This window comes from Dreissena polymorpha, chromosome 12 (assembly GCF_020536995.1).
Source record: "Dreissena polymorpha isolate Duluth1 chromosome 12, UMN_Dpol_1.0, whole genome shotgun sequence".
NCBI classification, from domain to species: Eukaryota; Metazoa; Mollusca; class Bivalvia; order Myida; family Dreissenidae; genus Dreissena; species Dreissena polymorpha.
Window position 1 is genome coordinate 58,194,208 of NC_068366.1, and position 14,417 is coordinate 58,208,624.

The following is a 14,417-nucleotide window of genomic DNA, read 5'->3' on the forward strand; positions in this document are numbered from 1 at the left end:
TGCATAACACCTTTTTGTATTGAGCGGATGTAAAATAAAACCAAATAGTTATCTTATATTGATAAAAATGTTCAACTGAAACAATATCAGAACAATAATCTCTTTTTTAATTTTTAAAGAGTTAGTTCCATGGAATTACATGTTATTGTGCGTAGCATCGCTCAAAAAGTGATGAAGGAATAAAATATAAAGACGTGAAACTCCAGCTGCTGTAAAGTTAAGTTTTTCAAGTTTTTTTTATTGAAATCGGCAATATGCCCTTGACCATTTACATACAAGTTAACACATTTTAGTCAAAGTGCATCAGTACAATATAAAAACATACATCATTATATACATAAATTACTATGTGAAGTGTTCTAACATCATTAACAAAAGAAAATGTATCGACAGCTATGAAGGAATACAAAAGATATTGAATGTAATGATAGTAGGCGTTGAGAGTAATATAAAAATATATAGTTGTTTCTGACAAGTAAGTATGTTTTCTAGCATACCTTCTTGATTGATTTATTATATTAGTCGAGGATCTGGTCAATTTTCTTGATTTATACCTAGTGAGCCTCGTAAAAACTTACGAAACTTATTATTGACAAGTTAATTCCCTTTCGATTAACTGTCTTGTACGAAATTAGAACTCCATAAGTATTGATGAGATTTAAAATACAATCACATATGTAGATAGAGCCTGATGAAATGTCTTTTTTTACTAAAACGTTTTTAAAGTCTTCACGTTTCTAGTAAGCAAAACTCATTTAGTCAATTCAATGAACATTTTCGGTGAATTAATCACTGACGTTTAAATTTATTCGAGAGAACTCTTCCAATAGACACAAAAGCCACGTGTCTCAAGCTGTCGCCGCATAATCTTGTTATCGGACATTTAATGTAACGTAAATTGCCAAGCTAAATGGAAAATTTACTCGTACCAATTCAAAGCTTTCCGTATCTGTCGAAATGTCAGCCTAAAATCATTAATAACAAAAAAGTTGATTCAAACGAACTGTCAACATTCATAAGTGCCATACTAAATGGAATATTTACTCATATCAATTGAAAGCTTTCCATATCAGTCGAAATGTCAGCCTATAATCATAAATAACAAAAAAGTTGATTCAAACGAACTAGTCAAACAACATTAACATATAATTGCCGAGAAATTTTGCTGTGTTGTGTTAAATTACACATGTTACAACCAATCTTTGTAATGTACATCGTTCACTAGAATTTATTTCAGTATGTAGCACTTGAAATGTCTTTATTTATACACTGACCGCCTCTATTGTCAAAAATCATACTATCAATTGTGAAATTTCTGATGAAAATATAAAAAGGATACTTTTTGCTTTGTGGAATATGGCTTGATGATAATGTTAAAATTAGCCAAATAAACTGATATGCCTCTCTACAATTAAACATTGTCATACTCATGATATCCACGGCCCGTAATCACACCAAAACACAACATTTCTCTTGTAAATATCAACATTTGTAACCTTGCAAACAAAATTTGGAAGAGAGAGAGAGATAGTGTGCTTGGAGTCGAGGTTTTGGTCTACTAATCACTTTTGTCAAAGGGTTTACCATTCACAATTGCTTCAAATACCCATTAAGTGTTGGTCATAATCCCTCATTTTTTTAAATGTGTATAATTAGACGAACAATTGTTTCGACGTGTTGAACTTGAAAGTATCGCTTGATATTATTGATTTTCAAAACATCACCTTATTATGCAGTCCCTTCAATTTAATTTTACAAGAAATTGAAACATATGCTGCAAATTATAAAGACATGTATGCAAGTTTGACTTGTTGCAAAATAAGCAGACCCCACTTTTATTGAACTTTCCTTAAATTACAAATAAATGAGTCCAAGTGTAAACAGAAATTTAAAATTGATTTGAAATCCTCTATTTTGAATTTACTGCATAAAAAGTTAGACGTTTGTGGAGCAAATTTCCTCCATATTTCTCAAACAATTAAATTGGAACTTTTTATCACTATGTCGTCTAAATATACAAGGCATTTTAGGTCTAACATACTCATGAGTTTCGTGCCCTTGAACTTAGCAATTGCATGGCAGAAGCATCCATCATCACCATTTCTGAAGTGTAGATGTGCAAGCCACTTAATACATACCCTATGATCAACATATTCATGAGTTATGTTCTGTTGATCATGGATTAGTTTTTGTCTGGTATTATTGTATGTAAATGATTGTATGATTTGGTTTTACAGCCTAGAGGCTCCCTATTTGTCACGGCCATGAACAAGACGCTGTTGTCACGCACGCTAGCAGTGTTATGGGCGGAGAAAGAGTTTCTTATCGTTCCCGAGGGAACTCGTGATTGGCAGATCTCTAGTCCATTCTTGAAAAGATTTTAATTTATTCTACATGTATGAATACTTTAATAAAAATAACGAATGGTTTCTGTTCAAGTACATGTTTCTGATACTACAACACAGTTTCTCTTCTAGATTATTATGCTAGGTTACTAACTAAGGCCTGTAACTCGTATCTCTAATTTACTAGAATTATTGTCCTTTTTTTAATGAAGACTTTCAGGTAAAATTTGCGTTAAATACAATTCAACATCTTGACATCTACTTACAAAATAATATTCCACCAGAACGGAACATTTTAGGAGTCTTCATTTGTCATAGGTGTTTAGAGTCTTTATTGTAGATCACTGACAAGGGCCCATAACTGTGACCTGCAATTATCAGAAAAATGCTGCCTTGTTTGTTTTTAAACTTCAGGTAAATGTATGTGTGCACGAACTCCATGTTTATTTTTCTGTTACATATTATGCAGTTGTTTTCCTAACATTTGTGTCAAACAAGCTTGGAAATTATTTAAAAGAAGAGGTACTGGGATGACTAATTCTAAATTACTTAAATGATTTGTTTAAATAATGGTCGTTACTGTTCCATCATTATATGTGTGTTATCAGTCCTAAACTTATACCATATGCTAACACTCTAGATCAATTCTAAGTTTTATATAGGTCATTTAACTCACTTAAGCAATCGATGGTCATATTAGTCTTGTTTTTCACCAAATGCTGTTCTATACCAATATTGCTGAAAGTAAAAACAAGAGAGCAAAAACTAAACTTTAAGGCTGCTGTAATTAATGGACATTGGATTTGATTTTAAAATTTGCACATTTACAGATAAATGGGATTATGAAGTAACTGCTAATTATCTAACTGTTAAAGATTTCGTTGGTTAGATTCTACTTTATTGAATGCAAAGCCTTCAACGGTATTTACTGGTTCTTAAAACAAGGACATTTGTAAAAGTTTTTCCCCAGCTTCCCAGCGTTTACAAAGTGGTTTATCAAGAATTAAAGTGGATAATGATTGATGAGTTTATATGGAACAGCAACGCCACACAGTTTTATATTTGGATTTGGATCTGGATGAGTACGTCGAAGAAACCACTTCTTGTTTTTGCTCGACGGAGTGGAGTCCACGATTTAACCCTATGGATGTTTTGATACACTGTCTTTGACGATACCTTTTGTTGGAGAGTTTACAATGTCATCATTTAGGCCAGCATTTTTTATTTGTTTTACGGGAAATTTTTCAAAAAAATTGAGTCGGGGGGGGATAAATAAAAATAAAAATAAAATCATGAAAAGTGAGCAGTCTACCAAAAAAATAAAAATAAAACTGCCTAAACTGATTATTTATTTTATTTCCGAAAATTTAAAATTAAGCCAATTTATCCTTATGTATACTTGCATTAACCTTTAAGTGTTTTATATATCTTATTACACTGTTGTAGAAGCTTTTTATAATAATAGTAAACATATTATATATATATTTATATGTAAAAGCACCTTTCGCATGTATTATACTATATTGCTTTAATAGAGACCATTAACCACGCCATGTGTGTAGTGTATTATAGTGATCGTTAAACTTTTGTTGAGTGTTAATCATAAGTATGTTTATAACAAATATAGCATGCATTTGACTTAAATAAAAAAGAATTGAAAACATTTTAAATTGTTTAATAGCTTTAAATAACAACCAACTTTGTAACTTTCATCCATGGGTGGAATATGCACGCTAAAAAATAATATTTAATATACAACAGACCTACTTTATATCATGATAATTTGTATCAATCATGAGAAAAAATGAGCCACATAGCAGGAAATTGGACCTTAGGGCGATTGCGACCATTTTGGCTCCAAAAGAGCAGTCTGATCACGATCCAAACTGTTCAACATAATTGTCATTCAGTCAGTTTTTCTAAAGCTGTTAAGCGAACACTTTGGATCCTGATCAGACTGCGCTTGAATTGATCTTGATCCAAACTTTGTGTAGTGAAAGTTCTAGTACACAAAATGTGAATATTTTATTAAAGAAACCGTGAGTTATAGACTTATAAAAATATGTGCTGCATTTCATTTTTTATTCAGAGATAGTTATAGTGTTTATATATGTAAAGTCAACACAAGAGGCATGACTACAATATTTGGTGTGTAACATCGTTATGAGGTTCTCTTTGAAGTTTGTTCAAATCATGCAGAAAATTTGCCTTCCCTAGGGATTACTGTTTTGCTTATAAATATAAATAATATAATCATTCTCTGAAACTGCAAGGCCCTTTGATTTGTTGCGTTGCTAGCCAACAATATAGTGGTTCTTTGCTAAGTTTCCTCAAGTTTCCGCATGTCTCCGTGGTCAAAACTGTTTGCGCTTCAGGGGTCAACTGATTTATATAGATTAATGTCTTTGATAATCCCTAACAACACAGACACCGCAAGGGTCAGGGGTTCAATATTTGGTGTGTAACATGTTAGTGTTTTCTTCTTATAGGTGTGATCGAATCATACATTTTGAGTTAAAAATAACCCGTCCTTGTTTCACATGCTTAATATTTACTTATATAATAAAGAGTTAAACAATATTATTCTCTCAAAACGCATGGGTTAGATGATAATTATTTTGTATGTGACATTGTATGGCGGTAATCTTCGTAGGTTTTGTATCATGTCCATTGGCTTCACATGAGCCCCAACAAAATATTGAGGTAAAAGACACAATATACCTAGAAACCTAGATTTATTTCATTGAATATTTTCTTAAGTGAAAGACGTATAAAGAATTAAATAGCACATGTAGCAAGGATTTAAATTGTTCTAGTAGAATTACTCTGCTGACTGTATATAACTTACTCGCAATATTAATTATATATAGAACACAACTTTTGAATTGGAGTGTGTTGTCTGTATTATTTTAAGGAGAAACAGCAATGACATGTTTTGGATATATAATAAACAGAGAGAGAGCTATATAAATGTGAAGATAATAATAACCCTTGGAACAAATACATAGAGCCGATTGAGCAACAGGGCCCTTGCTACACTTTGGGGGATTGGGGCCGGGGCCCTTAGAGGGGGGAATTTCACGTCGTTTTCGGCGAAAAGGGGAATTTAACAATATCTTTTCACCAATCATTCAACACTTAATATTGCTCTATTTTAATGTAATTTACATAAATATACATTAAATCAAATGTTTATAGCAAGATACCAGCTGGCAACATAGGTATAAAAGTAAAAAAAAATAAAAAAAAATGTTGTTTTGGAGGGGGGAATTTTTAGGTGAAATAGGTGAAAAACGTATACTATTTTAAGGTTGGAATGGAGCCGAATTTCGGCCCCTAAAACGGCCAATTATCAACAGAGCCTGAGGTGTGATAAATTTATTTGCATTCCTTGCAGTACAAATCTTGCAGTACGAAAACATTATTAACAGTTGATAGAAGATCACATTTCGGCTAAATAATAACTTATTTTTGAAAAATCATGTCAAGAAAAATAAATAAAACTTTCTTGTGACTTTGACGGACATACGAACATCGGGACCCACTAGTATTGTCTTTAGAGGCTGTGTTGCATACTTTTTTTCTAAATAAAGAATATATATGGGTGGGTGGGGAATGGGATTATTGATGCAAGTACCTGTGGTTCAGTCCTCATGTTCATTATAAAGAAACGTAAAGTAGTACTTCTTGGACATTTCGGGATGTTGATTTTTATCTAAAAAAATATTACAGGATATGCATTTTAAAAAATACGCATATTTATTAAACCTACCCAAAACTTTTTAACACACCGAAAGTTATCGATGGTGACACCTCTGCATCATCTGCAAAAACTCATTATTATTTTGAATTTCGTATCACATTATATGGGCACGATTTCAACAATGGTGTTCTGAAGATTATCTTTTCAAATTGAAATTGGTTCTGCTCCGTTTTTAATTAATTTTAATTTGAAATATGCTACATTTGTCTCGTTGATGTTAATATCCGCCATTTCGGAAATGCAATATGAAAATCATTTGTTAAATACTCACCGATTGGCTTATAGCGTGTGGTATTGGCTGCAATAGCCAATGAAAATCGCTGACGCTTTACAAGTCGAATTGGCACAACGAAACAACCCGTATTATAAACAAATTTTGAACAACACTTTCGGCAATCTGCGCAATTTTTTTTTCTAGTTTTGGATAAAATACTAGGTCGGCGGGTGAAATGTAAATAAAAAAACGAAAGTGACTTTAATTTTTATTTATATTTGTCGAAAAATAGGGTCTGTCGCTCCCGTAAAACAGATAATAATAAAATGCTAAAATATACCAGTCGTGATATTTTAATCAATAGAAACTAATCATAAAAAAGTACGGTATTTTAGAACTGTTTTCGCCATTCATGGTTGACGGTCCCTTTAAAGATGTAAAATCCTCATAACATCGGTAAATTGAACGGCATTAGGTATTTATAAATGACAATATTTAAAAAATACACCGCAGCAACTATACCCCATCATTACTAAGCTTTAAACTCATTATGTACCCGTTTAAGTTTATTTTTACCTTTCCAAATACCTTTCCAAGTACCTTTTCAATTGTATGAGACTCGCTCTTGCAAACATCGCTAAATGCATGTGCGTCAAGTGGTGTTCCAGATTAGTCTGTGGGCTCCGGAATGTATCGTTTTAAAATGTTCTTTTTTCTACATGACTAGGCTGTTTGGACGAAAATTGTCGTCCATGAATAGCCTGTGTGGACTGCACTTGATTATCTGATATGACTCTTAACACACTGTAGTAAAGGCCCGTTTCCCCAGATTGAGGCTGATATGAGCTATACCTTTTCTAACAGGGTTACCTCATTGTAACAGTGCATGCCGACAAGACAACGTTCAACTGCTACATCGGCACCCTAAGTGACGCCGAGCCTGCGCAGATCCACACTGACGCCGGCATGAGGGCCGTCGAGGTAGGCGAATGAAATCAAATGAAAAACAAAACAACATAAAAATATTTTGAAAACAAAATTAGCAATGGTTCGTTTGCCAATTAAGAAACTATTTATAGAACAAGCAAGTGCGCATATTTACGTCTAAGCAACCAATCCGAAAGGCCGATATTACGAGAAACAGTGTACACAAAACATATTGTTAAATGGAGGTAAGTCTAGCCAGAATTCTGTTAAAACAATATACTACTCATTTGAGTTGTTGTAAAACTCCTACTTTAAATAATTTCCTGTTATACCATCGTAAATAAAATGCCACACCTATTTCAGTTGAGAGTGCTCGCCGCTCTTACAAGCGCAACCTTGGTAACGGACTCGACGACGCTGGACAAACATGACGTTCACGCGTGCGGTACTCATAGCAGCATAGCAACTACTTTTTATACCATCACGGCCTGATTCGACCACAACGAACATCAATAATATTCACAATGGTGTATTGTAAATTGGAGTCGATTATGGTTTTGGCCTAAATATCGCAACTGTGTGACAACTTTCATTTGATAAAGACGTGGAAAAAATACAATTAACGTAGCGTTTAGTGTGTTTTTGTTTCTGACTCAACAAAAACAATCAAATATTATATAATTACATCGACGCACATTGTTTAGGATGGGTTTATTTTTATTTAAATTAACTTGATGTCGAATGGAGCATTTATTTAACAGTGCAAGGCGTATTTTTGAATGTGCCTAACGCATTTTGTATTACACATCTACGCTGATTGATGCCAGATTTATATAATTCAGAGACAAGTTTTAAGTCTTTATTTCCGGGAGAAATGGCAAGATTTAACAAACACATAATTTGATACCAAGAGGGAGTACATTTTAGATATGCTAAGCAACAAAAAGCCGGAGCAAATGAATCTTACTAACATTTAACAGGGATGTATTGATGGCTGTAATGTGAACTTGACTGTTTTCACTTGTGCTGACCACAATAACATTTTCGCAACTTCTCAGAAAGGATATATATAAGATGTATCCGGATGTGTCTTCAGTAGTCTGTCTGTCTGCCTGTCTGTCTGTCTGTCTACCTGTCTGTCTGTCTGTCTGTCTGTCTTTCTGTCTGTCTGTCTGTCTGTCTGTCTGTCTTTCTGTCTGTCTGTCAGTCTGTTTGTCTGTCTGTCATTTGGGCTCGTAAACCGAGTCGCATGGGTAGGAGCTAAGTTTGTTATTCTTTGATCACATTCTAACTATTTTTATGATAAATTACGATAAATAATGTATAATTAAACAACCATTAAAATGTATATACCATATTGTTTTATTCCATAATAAAGTAACTGTATATAATAAAAGATGTAAAAGAAACAACATAACCAATTCGCATTAAATGTAAATGTTAGTCTTTCAAGTAGTATCTGAATACAAATAGTTAACTGAATGCAATTCTACATAAAATCAAATAGATGTACTGTACAAAAGAGAGTTCAAAGAGATGAACATTTTGCTAATTTCGCGTCAAAAACTATACAGCAAGCACTCAGTGCTTTTGTGCAGTTATCCTTATTCTATCGATGTAAGTTATTTTGTTAAATGCACATTATGTATTATCGTAGTTTAGATTAAGCCACGGACTATATATGAGGGTCAGGTTAAACCTTTCGTATAAAAAACAACAACAACATGGAAACATGTTAATATACGTTGTTCTAGTTATTTCGATAGAGTTTCGTTATTTCCAGCTTGATTTTGTAATACAAAAACGAAACATAAACAATGTTTATACGCATTTAAGAATCGACATTCGTTTGCAAATGCATATTTTGAAATTTTGCGTTGTTATACTGTAGGGTTCGCATTATTAGGTTAAAAAACGCGTATTTTATTATTCTCATGCTTAACATATACTGTAAGGATATAACACGAATGCGTTCATGTTACATTTTGATATGTTAATGCTACTACGATTCGAGACTAGTTATTCCATGTCAAGTAAACTGAATTGCACAACTAACACATTGTTATATTATAAGTGATAAGTATGCGTTACAAATCAGGTATATTTACGGTACAACATGATTAATAAATTGCACTTTATGGCAAAATATATAAAGTGCATATATTATTGTGAATGTACACATACAATATGTTACAATATTGAAATATATTTTTAGCAGGCACGCCAATGCCCTGTCCCCTCTAGAGGATGTATTCACATATTTCAAACAAAAATACATCATGGTATACGGCACAAAGACAAAAACGAATGATGTTGTGTTATGAATAATGATTTCACTATATTTCAGGACGGCTGAAGCAGATGTCCCTGGTAGGGAGACGACATCGTCATCCCAAAATCGATACGTGGGAAAGTTTGTTATTGAATGCAAAGTGGAAATTATGGAATATTAAATTCAGCGTTCCGTGAACACAGATACATTTTGTCTATGCTAATAATAATCATATTCTAAAATGAAAAAAAAAAGATTCCCGTTGCTTTTTCTTTTAAAAATTAAAACCGTAAGCCCTCTTGGTCCAAAAATAGAGCATACACTTCTACTCGCTGGTTGTTAATCGTTTACAATTGAAGTCATTTGTCCTATGGCAGCATTGGCAAAGATAAAATGGGAAAACTCCAAATTTAGTGATTAACACTACATGATTAATTGACCGGGTCGTCCAATATATTAAATTAGCCTGTTTTTGTTTGGTAGGCCAATATCTGTATTTGATAAGTCATATAAGGCAACGAGATCCAGCTTTATGTCACAAAAAGTACAAATATGTGTTATATGTGATAAACTCAACGTAAAACCAATCCATGAGCTCAATCTCTAATTAATCTGCAAGAGAGATGAGATCATATGTTCCTACATATTTGTATTCCAATAACTTAAAGTTAAATAATGCAGTAAATGTACAGCGTTTTTGTATGATATATTTATGTTAAGTGCTATAAGGACCGTTAGCTTAACAAACCATTCGATTCATATTAATATGTCGCTAAAGGCATAAGCAGGCATGGATAACATGCCGGCGTTTTCTATAAATACTGTCGAAAAATAAAGATTATTTCAGTGAATACATACCTCCTACGTGTGACAGAAATATGTCTTTATTTTACTTGTAAAAAATAAATATAATGTAAGCTTGCCGATAAATATCACTGTGTTTAAGTGTCATTTAAGTCTCAAATATAATTCAGGTTGTAAAACATAACAACATTTACAGCTTATCCGATTTGAAACCAATATTGTATTAAATAAAATAAGTTAACATTGCATACATGTTTGATCATAATTGATATTCAATAAGATATTGTTTATTAAGCCGTCCGAAATCGCTTGTTATTTAATTGTATTTTGTAAAGCATTCATACATTTACCTCAGATTTTGAATTGTATACAAATTTATGAAGTCACAGCATCAAGCGAACAGATTCTATTTGAAAGTGTATGATTGTGTTTTTTTAAGGATTAGACTTCTACAGTTCGTCATGAAAGCAGCATTCTTATGTATCATGATGGTTTCTGTCGTCGTTTCTGTGGCGAAAGCTTACAAGGGTAAGTTTTGCATTATGTAGAATCTTGTTAACTAGCAAATTACTATGACATAATAAAGTCTCCATTTATTATGAATTACGTATCTTTAACAAACAAGAATGTTATAACATGTACCGGAATGCTTTATCATTGGCATTTGAATTTTGCAATATTGGTATAAGACCACTTGATTTACATGTTTAAATATGTCTTAGTGAGACTTTCGCATCAATTAAGCATCGCACCGTCATAAATATGACGTTATTTTCAAAGTGTTGAGACGGTCATAGTTAACTATCCATTCATTTTGCTATAATAATTCGGAACGACGAACATATATTTGAGAAAAACAACGACATTTATCAATTAGTCCATATTTGACTTTTTGAAGCAGTCAATTATTAATAGTTTATCAACAATATCCATTTATAAATCTGATAAAAGGTAAACTTAGTGTTACACGATTATAAAACACTCGTATATACTTTTGTTAAGTCTGTATAATACGTTTTATCGTGCTCAGAACCATGTATCAACGATGGGCAGGAATACGCTCACGACGATGTGTTCCTTGACGCCGACTGTAACAAGTGCCAATGTAATGATGGTAATACACTTTGCGAGATGAATGCGGAAGGATGTCCTGAAGGTGAGTCAATAAGAGATTACTATGCAATCTTCTAATACCACTAGCCTAAGGATCCACTATAATCTTATTTGTTGAATGTACGCCATGTTATGAAAGATACATTTCGAAAAGGCATTTGGCTTCATAAAAAATTACATCATGTTCATAAAGTTATAAAAGTCGTGTTCAAATTAAGAAAATGTGTTTACAAATGGAAGCTTACAAACGTTAAAGTAATCCGTTGGGGGGGGGGGGGGGTAGTATAACAAATATCACAGCGTTGATAAATGACCACGGCTAGCATTAAAGGTACACTTGGCATTCAGATAAATCCATTCTTACATGAAACTCGATCATAATAAAATATGTATGTAATTTATTGAAATTATCAGTGAAAATAGGCAGAATTCAATTTTTAGTTGATATTCTTTAACAGCTATAAGAGAAAATTTTGCATCTGATACAATAAAACCTTATAACGTCATAAACATGATGTTATTGTTCATATGTTTAGACCGGCACAGTTAACTATCCATTCAATTTACTGTAATAATTCAGTAACAACGCTAATATATTGGAGAAAAACACCGTTGTTTATCGTTTTTGTTCAGATTGATATTTTTAAAGCAGTGAATTATAAATGTTTATTCAACGATATATTTATAAACAAGAGGAAAGCTGTATCTACGATGGGCAGGAATACGCTCACGACGAGGTGTTCCTTGACGACGATTGTAACAAGTGCCAATGTGATGATGGTAATACAATTTGCGAGATGAATGCGGAAGGATGTCCTGAAGGTGGGTCAATTAGAGATTACTATGCAATCTTCTACTACCACTAGGATCTTATTAGTTGAATATACGCCACGCAATAAACATACGTTTCGCAAAGGCATTCGGTTGGATTAAAAAATGACATTATGATCATACAAGTTATTACAGTAGCGTTCAACTATGTGTGCAAATAAAAGCGTTGATACGTTTGTAGTGAACCCTTTGGGTAGCATAACAAATATCACAGCGTTGATTAATGACCGCGGCTCGCATTAAAAGTACAATTGGCTGTCAAATTAAACAATGCTTGCGTGAAACTGGTTCTTAATAAAATACACATCGCCATATTGGTGCAAAAAGGTACCATATGACTTCTAATTTTAATATAACATGGTACATTTTTGCCTCGAGGGGGCGATATTGTAATTTATTTAAATTAGCACTGAATAAAGTCAAAGTTCGAGTTTTAGTTGATATTCTTTAAACAGGGGTAGCATAATAAATATCAAAGCGTTGATCAATGACCGCGGCTCGCATTAAAGGTACAATTGGCAGTCAAATTAAATCATTCTTGCATTCTTTATGACACGTGTATATGTAATTTATTTCAATTATCAGTGAACAAAGTTCAAAAATTCAAAATAGAAAATTTCGCATCTGATTCAATAAAACTTAATAACATTATAATTCAAATGTTACTGATCATATGTTGAGACCGTCACAGTTAGCTATCAATTCAATTTTCTGTAATAAATAAGTGGTGGGCTCACATAGGAGAAAGACCTGACTTTTGAACTCGTGTTAAGGGTCTAACATAATTCTAACATTAACGTTTAACAAACAACACAAGATTGTACCAAGTTTTATTTGTGAATCATAAGTAAGTGTTTATAAATTGTAGGAATAAACTTTGGATAAATTGAGAGATGGACTGACGTACGCATGGATAGATTGACGGTTGGAGAGTTAATATTTGATTCATTCGACAAGACCAGTGGGGGATAACAAAGTTGATTAAACATTCCATATGTTAACATTGAACGACTCTTATTTAAGGAAAAAACAACAACACAATATCAGCAGCTCTTTAGTTCAATTGCAAATAATAATTGAAGTTTACCTGAAATCTTAAGGTGACACACATTTGAATTTTGCTTTAAAGTTTACGTTCAAGAAAAGAAATCAAAATAAAGTAGTGAAACTCCAGCTGCTGGAGCAGTATTGCATTATAAATATACACAATTAGTTGGTCCTTTATTTAAAGCAACTGACCCAAAGTACGGGAATATGACGGTGCTATATATTTGATTAAAAACGACAAATGTCTTGGTTTTTTATCACGCAAAATGCATAGCATCGTATATTGTGCTCATTCCAAATATTTTCATCAAATATATTTAGCTCTTGTGCCTGTTTGTAATTAATAATTTGCATATTCGTTGTGTTTCCTTCTGATTAAGCCTTATTGTCGTATCAACACAACACGTTTATATTAAAAGTTCGTGAATGTATACTTCGAAGATATCACTTAAAAAGAAACTCACGTGTATGCCTGTTGATGTTGATTTTAAAGAAAATGACAAAAACCAATATCAAAACAAACGCTTCACAAAAGCTCGGTCAAAACCTTCAAAGATCTAATGCAGGCCATTGAGGAATTCAAAACAAAGTAAACGCAATCCAAAACATGTAACTAATCCCAGCATTAATGTTTGTTTGTATGTTTCCAGTGTGCGAGTACAACGGCAACCGGTACGAAGCAGGCGAAAGTTTCCCAGATGACGACGGCTGCAACACGTGTAACTGCCTCAGGGGTGGTGCAGTAGCGTGCACCCTCATGTTATGTTTAGACACCCCCATCCCGTTGAAATGATGATCACATCCACGCATTGGTTAGCATCCGATATAATTGAGCTGCTAAGCACTTATGGTTGAATGTATTCAATTGAAAGCAGCTTGATTATTCCAGCAATATATATCGTCTGCAATAAACTGCAAAACTAAAAACATGTTTGTTATTTGAATTCTTATTTACTGGTATGTACGTTCCAAATTAAGTAAAGAAAGCACACATGTATAACTCTTTTCTTTATATATTTTCTTAACGTTTCCAAGGACCAGACTTTATCTTTACATTTAGTTCGTCGTGTCTGTCCGTCCGTCTCCCCATAGTCCGTATGG

The 14,417-nt window shown here is 33.0% G+C and overlaps 1 protein-coding gene across 1 annotated transcript; it reads left to right on the plus strand.

Moving 5' to 3' along the window:
- Positions 1-10,813: 10,813 nt before the first annotated feature.
- On the plus strand, positions 10,814-14,109 carry LOC127852648 (kielin/chordin-like protein). Its single transcript, XM_052386600.1, has 4 exons — positions 10,814-10,853; positions 11,356-11,481; positions 12,132-12,260; positions 13,967-14,109. Exons 1-4 carry the CDS (start codon positions 10,814-10,816, stop codon positions 14,107-14,109), a joined length of 438 nt encoding a protein of 145 aa, XP_052242560.1.
- Positions 14,110-14,417: the final 308 nt, after the last annotated feature.